Source organism: Triticum aestivum, chromosome 5A, assembly GCF_018294505.1.
Source record: "Triticum aestivum cultivar Chinese Spring chromosome 5A, IWGSC CS RefSeq v2.1, whole genome shotgun sequence".
In the NCBI taxonomy this organism is placed as follows: domain Eukaryota; kingdom Viridiplantae; phylum Streptophyta; class Magnoliopsida; order Poales; family Poaceae; genus Triticum; species Triticum aestivum.
Genome location: NC_057806.1, coordinates 470,534,504 through 470,545,936, shown reverse-complemented (window position 1 = coordinate 470,545,936; position 11,433 = coordinate 470,534,504). Strand labels below are relative to the sequence as shown.

At 44.2% G+C, this 11,433-nt stretch overlaps 1 protein-coding gene across 5 annotated transcripts; it reads right to left on the bottom strand.

Annotated features, from left to right (window-relative positions):
• Window positions 1–1,982: 1,982 nt before the first annotated feature.
• LOC123104093 (putative F-box protein At2g02030) lies at window positions 1,983–7,177 on the bottom strand. 5 transcript variants are annotated; one of them, XM_044525822.1, is made up of 8 exons: window positions 6,817–7,177; window positions 6,609–6,659; window positions 6,213–6,282; window positions 4,705–6,063; window positions 4,502–4,621; window positions 4,261–4,356; window positions 4,117–4,176; window positions 1,983–2,414 (listed from the first exon to the last, which is right to left on the bottom strand). In XM_044525822.1, the coding sequence occupies exons 4-8, from the start codon at window positions 6,016–6,018 to the stop codon at window positions 2,343–2,345; spliced, it is 1,662 nt and encodes a 553-aa protein (XP_044381757.1). In that variant the 5' UTR covers window positions 6,019–6,063; window positions 6,213–6,282; window positions 6,609–6,659; window positions 6,817–7,177; the 3' UTR covers window positions 1,983–2,342. The 5 variants fall into 5 exon arrangements, with proteins under 5 accessions (XP_044381757.1, XP_044381755.1, XP_044381758.1 ...); XM_044525820.1 differs by having other exon boundaries at window positions 6,174–6,282; window positions 6,817–7,176; XM_044525823.1 differs by lacking the exon at window positions 6,609–6,659 and having other exon boundaries at window positions 1,983–2,375; window positions 6,174–6,282.
• Window positions 7,178–11,433: the final 4,256 nt, after the last annotated feature.

The window sequence follows — 11,433 nt, the reverse complement described above, 5'->3', positions numbered from 1 at the left end:
ATCATGTTTATTGCAATACGGTTATTCATTTAAGTCAGAGAATAATGGTTATTCTGTTTACATGAATAATACCTTCTATGGTCATGCACCCAATGTGAATGGTTTATTGAATCCCGGTCGTAGTTATACACATGTTCATAACACTGATGCCAAAAGATGTAGAGTTGATAATGATAGTACCACTTTCATGTGGCACTGCTGCTTAGGTCATATTGGTGTAAAGCGCATGAAAGAACCTCCATGCTAATGGACTTTTGAAGTCACTTGATTTTGAATCATTTGACACATGCGAACCATGCCTCTTTGGCAAGATGACTAAAACCCCGTTCTTTGGAACAATGGAACGAGCAAGTGACTTGTTGGAACTCATACATGTTGATGTGTGCGGTCCGATGAGTGTTGACGCACGCGGTGGATATCATTATTTTATCACCTTCACCGGTGAATTGAGTAGATATGGGTATATTTACTCAATGAAGCATAAGTCTGAAATGTTTGAAAAGTTCAAGCAATTTCAGAGTTAAGTTGAGAATCATCGTAACAAGAAGATCAAGTTCCTTCTATCTGATCAAAGGGAAAGTATCTGAGTTATGAGTTTGGCAATCACTAAAGACAAGGTGGAATCGTTTCACAGTTGATGCCGCCTGGAATCGTTTCACAGTTGATGGCATTGAATGTAAACCTTTACCAGCACAGATTAGCGCATCTTATCATACCACCGAAGCTATCAATCACCAAGAGTCATAGGGTCATGTTTACTCATATTTTGTTAGTAAATAAATTGGTGAGGCTGCCGGAAGCTGCACAACATGGTCGGCGTGGCCTTCATCAGCCGGTGGAGGTGACGGGGTGGAGAGGTTTGGCTCCATGTCGCTAGAGAAATCATTGTCAACCCTGACGCTTCCACCATCACTGTTGCCCTCGTTACGGCCGTCGTCAGAGTCATGAACCGCAAAAGCAGGGTCGGGGGAAACTCCTCCGAACGGACAACCAATACTGTGGCAATAGCGTCGAGATCCAAGGAGTCATGCACCGGAATGGAATGAGGAACATTGGTTAAGCTGCAGCTCTTGACCGAGACGAGGGCCACGGAGTAATCAAGCCCAATGAGGCAGACGGTGTCGATCTTGATGGGACAAGCGAAAGAGATCATGGAGTTGGGTGTGAACCAGTATTCAATCGAAAAGTCTTCAATGTTTGAGGCAAAAACAGTGCCAAGACAAAAAAAAAGGAAGCAGTTTTTTGTTTCTTCATGGCGAACGAGATCAGCGGTGTTGATGCGACAGGTAAATGGGCTGGCGCAGCGTTTTTACATCATTTATTGAAATCGCCTACTATCATAGAAACTAGAGGGATAATAGCAAAGAAAATCACGGAGCAGACGAATTTGATGGTAAAAAGGCAGCGAACTGGACGATTGGACGGCACAGGAAGCGCTGCCGCTGAGGGTGTCAGGCAGTCACGAATTCTCAAAAGCAAATTTAGACAAATCCTGGTTGGATGGTTAGGAGGACTATGGTATCCCCAGCCTATCAGGGTAAGTCCTGGTGTTCACATTTACTCCAGCCCACCAGGGTAAGTCCTGGTGCTCACATTTATTCATGGATTTATTTTAAGATTTTCGATGATGCACATTCAATGGGAGGAGACATTTCCGTCGATGACAAGGTGCCTACGGTGACTTCGCAAATTTCAAGATAATATGCCGGCTTAGTCTTTCAGAAGTGTTCATAGGGGTAGGGTGTGCATGTGTACATTTATAGGAGTGAGTGTATGCGCGTGTATATAAACGCTTGCGTTTGTACGGTGTTCAAAAAACAGCCTATAGCAGTTAGTTAAAACTCTAGAGGATCTGAGCCTACTTGATTCTACACGTTCCACGGCCGTGCATTATGAAAGGTATGCTTTCATCCGTAGATATAAGATTATAATGCAATTGCAAGGTTTGCACTTCCAACTATTCTGTGAAGCTTCAATGCATATCCAGTGGCAAGAGTCGGTTTGACCTTCATATCAAATGTCTCACTGTCCCGCAAATTCTTCAAGGTCTCGAATCAACCAATAAGTTATTACTCCCTCCGTACCGAATTACTTGTCGCAGGTATGGACGTATCTAGATGTATTTTAGTTCTAGATACATCCATTTCTACGACGAGTAATTTGGAACGGAGGGAGTAGATCACAAGGACTGAAATTCAAACGAAAAAAAATACATAGCAGCACAGCACACAGACAGTACTTCAGAAAGAAAACTTTTACAGGCAGAAGAGGTGAAACAGTCCCTCGGTGACAAAAAGAAACTAGTGTTGAACATCATCGCCCTCATGATAAATTCTGAAGTATTAAGCCTTCGCATCATCGCCCTCACTGCGATTCTGAGAAGAAATACCAGCATTTGAGCCCGAAGCACCCCTCTGAAACATGAGTAAGGTTCAAATACAAGACAATGGGCTTTCATCAACCCATTCCAGAAAAAGGAAGGGTCGGTCGGACGCGGAGGAATTGATCCCGGGCACCAGTGATCCCGGATGAACAGTAAAATCCGAAAAAATAGTAAAAAAATTCAAAAAAATCTGAATTTTTTTGTCAAGAAACTTTGATGTTTTTTCTACATGCGTGCCAATTTTCGTGATGAAATGACATTTGTGGAGGTGTCAGCAAAAAAAACAAAATCATGCTCCAAAAAAACTGTTTTTGGAAGCATTTTGGAGCATCAATTTTGTTTTTTTTGCTGAGACCTGCATGAATGTCATTTTGTCATGAAAATTTGTACGCATGTGAAAAATATGTCAATGTTTGTTGCCAAAAAAATTCAGATTTTTTTGAACTTTTTAAATATTTTTTTTGTTTGTACTGTAGCAAAGGGTGCCTGTGAGCTCGAGCTCACAATAGCACTTTCGGGGTCTGAATCTTAATTATTTTCTTTTCCTCAAAGAAAGATAAAGTGCACACAGTTTAATCATGTCATTAAATTTTGAATTCAAAGCTCAAATCAGGAAGTAGGAAATGAAAATTTTGACGTTAACCAATCAATCCATGGTTCCTACTCTGATGTTCTTTAGAACTTCTTATGTTAATTTGTCTGAGTAGGGCATTTTGGAGACCGAGCTCCATCGAGGACTTCAAAATTTTCAAAATTCAAACCTTTTAGTTCCAAAGAATTCTGAAAAAATACACATGTATACAAGGATGTAATGTGTCTGCGTGTAAAATTTCAGGATGAAACACCTTGAATTGCGAGCTGCACAAAATAAAAAATATCATGGACTTTGAGGATGAACAGTACATATGCTAAAAAGCCCCATTTTTTTGTAGCTCTCATTTTAACGTTTTTCGACCTGAAATTTTACACACATGTACATTGTATTTAGGTATATGTGTATTTGTTTTCAGAATTTTTTTAAAGTGAAAAGTTTGGATTTTGAAGTTTTCAAATTAAGGCCTTCATGGAGCTCGGTCTCCATTTGGCATTTTCGAATTTGTCTGCCATATATGGGTGTATGATATAGAACAATTTTAAGTACCTCTTTAATGCAGTACTTGGTAGCAACCAAAGTATAACTTATAATTCGATGCCCTGTTAGCAGAGCCATGCTCAATTAACCATTATTCACTGAGTGTGCTAGCAAACGTATAAGAATGGAACTGCAGACAATAACATGCAATTCAAAGAAGATAAAATTTACAGTTTGGCATATCTATATCTATATGCGTAGGTCTGAAAATATAAACACCCAAAGTGTTTTGCAATGAAGCCCATTTCACAAATTTAGGGCACCTACATAAACCTTGATGAAAAAATATTTCTTATTGATGTAAGATATGTTGACTGTGTGATACCTAATTGACAGCCCAATGAACACAGTAACTAGACAACTTGCAAAGTTAGCACAAATAACTAAATCAGAAGTGCATGCATAAATTAAAATATGGGATGGAAAATAATTGTATTGCAGGGGAGGCCATTCATTTGTATGGAGAGAGGTAACAATATTATCTTGCTTATAGTTGCTTATTTATTGTGGAAGAGATTAAAACAGATATAGGAGACAAGAACTAGCGAGCTATAGCAGAAAGAAAAAACATGAATAAATTAGACCAAATGTAAACCTTTACCTGATTTTCTACAGCACTAAGTATCATACTCATGATACTCTTTGAAGCCTCCCTCGATGCCTGTAGACAGGTTAACTTTATTAATTTGACATGTTTCAAGGAAAAGTCCTCAATGATCTGGCTTGTAAATTTAAAACACTATACCTTCATAATGCTACTATAATTCTCCAAACGAGCAGATAAATTTTCCCTATCTTGCTTCTGTGCCACACAATTAAGCCGCCGGAGGGGCCTTGGTTGCTGGAGTCTCGTGCAAAACATGACCAATCATGAGGGTACACTTAAACAATCATTACATTTTCTGCTTTTCAAATGATCATTGAATATTTAAACTTAAAATATGAAAATAAAAGCTATGCTGACTTTCGTTTAGATAAAGAATTACCTGATCTGGAAGGCTTGGACATATTTGATTGATTTTCATGCCTATATCCTGTCGAATCGCATCATCCAAGATACGCGGAAGTAGACCATTGAATGATATGCTACTGCGTTCTGCAAGTGCCTATCAAATAGCAACTCATCCATTGTTAAAATTTCCAGAATAATGAATTATCGATAAGCTAAATTTGAGATCAGCTAACATACAATTCCCTCGTGCTCTTCTTCATGAAGGCAAGTCCACAGTTTTTCATAATCAGAGAGCTGGTGCTCCCATGCCTCCCACTTCTTCAATTCCCAGCCTTCACGTTGTTTTGGCCTACGCACAATGGCAGTCTTCTTGTATACATCTAAACGTACAAGTGACTTCACAGAGATATAGGATTGCATGTTGTCAGGCTTGTGGGGAAAGAAATCTAACAGCTTTGCCATCTTACACAATTTAGTATTGAAGTTCTCCCCGAGCAACTCATAGGAATATAGGTTGCTGTTGCGACGTTGCAGTATGATCTTATTCCTATGAACCAAATTTGGACCCGGAATGTAATCTGGCGAGTACTGAATATTGTACTTCAGGCTCCACCTTTGCTCCGTTTTGTTCTCAAGTTCCCAGATCTGCAGCGTACCAACAAGCCTTCTGGGAAGAGAAGGACAGGCTTGAGCAGTTGCTATACATATCTTCCCATCTATCTCTCTGATCCAGTACCGACGGGGACCGCCACCTGCACAATCTTCATGTACAATTGCTGGCAGTTGTATCCGTGCAAAACTTTCTTCACTGAGATCAAAGGTCATAACTGCATGCTGCCAGTTAGCTACCATGTCTTCAATTAGCCAACACACTGTTCCGTCAATATTGACTGCTCCAGAGTTTTTTACACAGTTTAAGCTTAGGGCTTCTGGAGTTTTGATATCTCTCCATTTCTCATCACCAAGTGTGTAAACTTGAATGACGCTGAATCTGCTATTATTATGGGAGCGGGTGCTGCCCACAACAGGATCACCAAGGAAGTGTGTGATCTTGTATTCTTTTGTCAATGGGTGAAATCCAAAGTTGTAGAACAAGAAATGATCACCCCTCAAATTCTTTACAGGTTTCTCAAGATGCAGGCATTCACCAGTTGCAAAGTTAGCTACCTTGAGTGTTGATGACTTTGTGTATAAGACAAGAAGCCCATTGCATGAACCGCAAAGGAAATCGTCAGGCCCAATCACTGGCACTGCATATGTCGATGGCGACCAGGCTTCATCAATCAGGATAGCATCAGCAGGATGGGGCTCACCTGAGACCGACTCTTGCGGAAAGAATAGGACGGCACATTGGGGCGCATCCTGGAGGTGAGAGGTGACAAACTGGGGATCTCGGATGATTTTGTGCCACTGCTCACAAACACCAGTGCACCTCAACAAAGTGCTCACTGGAAGCCTCAAAAATATCCGCTCAATGAGTTCTCCTGGGAGACCGTTTATAATGCATTCCTCATCTCTTTGCTTCTTTGGTTTGGTTTCCTCGGAAGCCATAGTAAGCAATCTAGTCTCTTGAGGAAGCCTAGGTACCAAATCCTCCTGTAGACACATTTAAGAAAATAGGGGAAGTGAGTAAAGATTGTGATTAAAGTAATTTGCAGGAAAATAACATGAAGTTTAGGTAAAGTTTGACAGATGTTTTAGTTCACCTGCTTAGAATTGGTAAAGAAGGAAATAAGTGGCACCACCTGTAGCAAACATGGAGCCCTGTGTTGCTATTGATCAGTAACCATAAACAAATCGATATACATATGATGCCTGCAAAGTTGAAATGACAAGCTGGGTTAAAACTAAAAGCATGGTGAGATACACAGATCAGGATGCATAGATGAAACACAAAGTGAGTGCGACACTGCTAAATTTTGCTGGCGAAATTCCAGCCACACGACACGCCCCGAATGACACTCCGCACGACACAATGTGTGCATCAGTGCGACAACCATACAACTTAGAAATAGTTTACATTGGATAAAACAAGCAGATGATGCATTTTTGGCATTAGAAAAGACGTACAAACTCCGGAATCAACCAATAAAACTGCATCAATGACGAAAGGGACCAGTCTCTGACAGCAATTTGTGCACCTTTTGTGAGTTTCAGTGGCTACGGTAGTATGCAAATGTCTGAACACCTCTCTGATGTATTCCGGCACCGTGGAACAGCAGATCAGGCGAAGGAACGAAATGATACTCAGTTACTCACATGAATCAATTGACGGATACTAGTAGATGAAAAGCTTGCAAGTTCACGCTCAGCAATTTGAGGGCAGCAAAAGGGGGGGTCGGAGCTTACCGCCACCGCGAAAACCTGCACCAAAGACCCAAGACGGAACGGAACCCCGCCGCCTCGCCTCGCTTCCCCTCCCTCGAGCACGCGGGTCGCGAGGCCTCGCTTCGTCTCCCGCCGCAACAGGGCGCCGCACGGGCTGTCGGTGTCTAGGGTTTAGAGCACGGGCTGTCGCTTCGTCTCCCGCCGGAACGGAACCCCGCCGCCTCGCCTCGCTTCCCCTCCCTCGAGCACGCGGGTCGCGAGGCCTCGCTTCGTCTCCCGCCGCAACAGGGCGCCGCACGGGCTGTCGGTGTCTAGGGTTTAGAGCGCGGAATGGAGATTGGGGAATTTTCTGCGCGGTTCGCGCACGACTGCCGCCGCGATCAGGCGGGGAGTTAGCAAAGGGAAAGCGCACGGCCCAGCACACCAAGCGAAGGGCGCACGGCCCAGGACGAGACGGCCTCTCATTAAGCAACTAGTCAACGAGCGCTCCTTCGGGAGCCTCACAACGATCAGTACCACTTGGCGTGCTCTCAGTCATTCGCCACTTGGCGCGCTCTCAGTCATTCGCCACGTGTTGCGCTCTGGACGCTTTCTTTGAATTTTGTTTCTTTATTTTTCCGCACACGTTTTCGGCTTTTTAAACGGTTTTTTCCGGTGGTTTTCGACGTTTTGGTTTCCCTCGGTCTTTCTTAGCTTTTCGATAAAAAAATTGAAATTTCTTTTTGCATGAAAAAACGTGTTTTCTTTTATTTTTCTTTCGCGAAAGTCACGGTTTTTCTTCCGCGAGAGGCGCGGCCGTGCATTTCGGAAACGAAAAAAAAAACATGTTTTCCTTCTTTTTCTTTCGCGAGAGTCACGGTTTTGCTTCCGCGAGAAGCACGGTTGTGCTTTTGCGAGAGTCACGGCCGTGCCTCTCGGAAAAGGAAAAAACAAAACGCGTTCTCTATTTTTTTCGTGAGAGTTACGGTTTTGCTTTCGCGAGAGGCACGGTTGTGCTTTCGCGAAAGTCATGACCGTTCCTCTAGAAAAGGGAAAAACAAAACACGTTTTTTGTTTGTTTTTCTTTCGTGAGAGTTACGGTTTTGCTTCCGCGAGAGGCATGATTATGCTTTCGCGAAAGTCACGGCCGTGCCTTTAGGGAAGGGAAAAAAATACGGGTTTTTTGTTTTTTTTCTTTCGCGAGAGGCACGGTTGTGCCTTCGCGAGAGTCACGGCCGTGCCTCTCAGAAACGAAAAAAAATGTGTTTTTTGTTTTTTTTTCCTTCCACAAGAGTCATGGTTTTGCTTTCACGAGAGGCGCGGTTGTGATTTCGCGAGAGGCACGGCGTGCCTCTTTCAAAAAGGGAAAAAATCGTGCTCCCGGTTCAGTTTTTTTCGTCCGATTTTTTTCGTGAAAAAAAAAGTTTGTCAAAACCTATCGACATGGGATTTAGTTTTGTTGATCTCGACGCGAGGAATCCAATGATGAAAACGGTACGAGATTTGGACGCACGTTTTAAAAGATAAAACATTGTAAATAAACGGATCTAGAAAAAAAGGAAAACTTCCAGGTTGCGACAAGTGGCGCGCTGCATGTGCGTCACTTGTCGCGACCTGGAAAATGGAGTGTTCTTTGCAACGAGTACTCCTTAATTAGTGATTTTGCTCTCATTCTCATTTTGAGGTAATTCATTTTTTTTTTGCTCAAAAAAAATTGGCTACTGTCCGTAAAAAAATTGGTTACTGAATAATTTTCTTCAAAAAAATATTGGTTACTGAATAATTTGCTCCAAAAAATATTGGTTACTGAATAGTTGTATTTCCGCTATAAAAAAATAGTGGAAAGGGGTAATGCCCAGTTGGAAGAAAAGAAAGAGAAAAGACACCCCACTGGTTATGCTCTGAAAGGAAGCATTTTTTTAGAGGAGCATTTCTTTTTTATACTTTACAAAGTAAAATGTATCGGAAAAGAAGTCTTGAAATGCTGTTAAAAAAGATGAAGATCCTACTAGAAGCCAAACTAAGCGATCAAAAATTGTATAGACGAGTGTTCACGCCTCAGTAATCTACACTCTTGGTTTTTTTCATGCTAGTGCCATGCACAAAAGCAGTGGTGGAGCCAATCTACACTGGCAGTGGTTTAGGACCCTGGGTTGTTAGGCTCGGTTTGGCCTGGGGCTTGCTCGGGCCTAGCCCGATCCTGGTGCCGCCACTGCACAAAAGGACATCTTTCAATGAGAGCAATTTCAATGGGTCAATCAAAAAGGAGGATGATTTCCTCTGTTTTTTATTCATTTGGGTTGGCCGCTCGCTCTGTGTCCGCCCTTTTTTAGATTTAGGTCGGCGGCGTGTTCAACACTCCGATCCATATATGTCAGCATGACTGGCTGGCCGTTCAATATTTACATTGATTTGTATTTAAACATATTGTCAAATAACATAGTTTTACCGGATAAAAATATTATAGTTTTACAAGCCGGATACAAATAAAAATGTTTCACATAGTTTTGCAGTCGAATATAAAAAGATACATCTATTGGTTGTCAACAATTGGTTGCCAACATGAGCACACATATGCTCAACCAAATCATTTTGCAGCTGCACGTGAGTTTTTCAATCACGCATGTCTTCATGAAATTGGGTGAACTGTTCAGACATTGCCGCTACTCCATGCTCAGGCACAACATTCTCACCCTGAAACTGAAACTCTTGATCGTACAAACGTTCCGGGCGCTCGTCTTCTACGATTATATTGTGCATGATCACACAAGTAGTCATCACCTTTCACAGTTTCTGCGTGCTCCAAGTATTAGCAGGATACCAAACGATGCCCATCGAGATTGCAAAACATCAAATGCACGCTCGACATCCTTCCTGGCACTCTCTTGCTCCTGGGCAAATCTTTCCTCTTCTCTCCGACAGGGTTGGGTATAGTCTTGACAATAGTGGTCCACTGAGGATAGATACCGTCACCCGAGTAGTATCCTTTGTCGTAGTTGTGGCCGTTGACAGTAAAGTTCATCGGTGGGTTGTTGCCTTTGGCAAGCCTAGCAAACACCGGCGAGCGCTGGAGCACGTTGATATCATTGTGTGATCCAACCATGCCAAAGAAAGAGTGCCAGATCCAGAGATCTTGAGACGACACGGCCTCTAGGATGACAGTGCAAGCCCTGACATGTCCCTTATACTGCCCTTGCCAAGCAGAAGGACAGTTCTTCCACTATAGGTGTTAGAGTACGTAATGGGTCTAATGGGCCTGGACTGACAGTATAGCCCGTTAGTCTTAGGGTTAATTAAAGATAAGGGTCACTTGTTTAGGGGTCAAGTAAGCCTTGCTTGGGAGTCAAGTAAGCCTCTCTATATAAAAAGAGGAGATGTATCAATCTAATCAAGCAAGAATTAAGAAGGAAATTCTTTTCATCTTGCCCGGCTGTGGGCAAAAGGCCCTCGGCCAGCCCTCTTGCGCCCTTCTTCTAGCAGCACCATAACAATTTGGTATCAGTTAGCTTCGGTTTGATCATGTCTTCACCACTGCCCAACCCGTCTCTTCCGCTGTCGGTCACCTTGTCGCCTCCGGCGACCACCATGACCGTCGCCCCGCTCCTGCCCGGGCTGGGATCCTCCGTCGCGCCCGCCCCCACCGTCCTCACCCCGAAGGAGGTGCTCGGGGCGCTGCGGGACCTAACCCAGGCGGTCCAGAAGATCTGCTTGTTCTTGGCTGGGTCCTATGGGCCGCAACCGGTTGCGCCGCCCATCACCGCCACCGCGCCGCCGTGGCAGCCGCCGCACCAGGCGGCCTCCATCGCGCTCGCCGGGCCGTTGCAGTAGCCGTTGCAGCTGACATCCACCGCCACCACCACCCCGCCCTGGTTGCAATGGCAGCCGCTGATGAAGCTATGTACCTAGGGTAGGGGCATGGACCTGTCCTAAGTACCCTACCCAAGGACATCCCTAGAAGAAGTCACCTTTCAATCGACTTGGAGGTATCCCACTCGACGGATTCAAGACACTCGACCACGAAGCAATCACTCGACCAAGATCCAACCACTCGACTGCCAGGAGATCTAAAGTCACCCTGCACGCAAACGGTCGGTCATTAAGTAGCTTTTATGGTCATCATAGCACTTTATTAGGGGCGTTACCAGTAACCCCCAGTCTTAATGTACTTTAAACCTTGCATTACTGAGGGATGGAGGGGCCTGACGAACTCTATATAAGCCACCCCCTCCTCAGTATCAAGGGTTCGCACCCCTGTTATTCATACACACATAATTCAGTCGACCGCCTCCGGGCACCGAGACGTAGGGCTGTTACTTCCTCCGAGAAGGGCCTGAACTCGTAATCCTCGTGTGCTTACAACTCCTCAATAGCTAAGATCTAGCCTCTCCATACATACCCTCCTACATCACTGTCAGAGTTAGAACCACGACAGCCGCCGCGCCCGGTGCTCCGCTACAGCAGCCACCGCCAGTCAGCTCTGGCCCTGCATCGACTGCGCCGGTGGGAGTCCCGATCCATCAGATCAAATTCCTGCCATCGCCATCACCGCTTCCCCAGGGCGTCCCCATCCAGCAGATCAAGTTCCTGTAGTCGCCGTCACCGCTTCCGGTTTGGATCACTACCCGCCATGTGTCGGCGGCGGTGAGGCTGCAGGCTGCT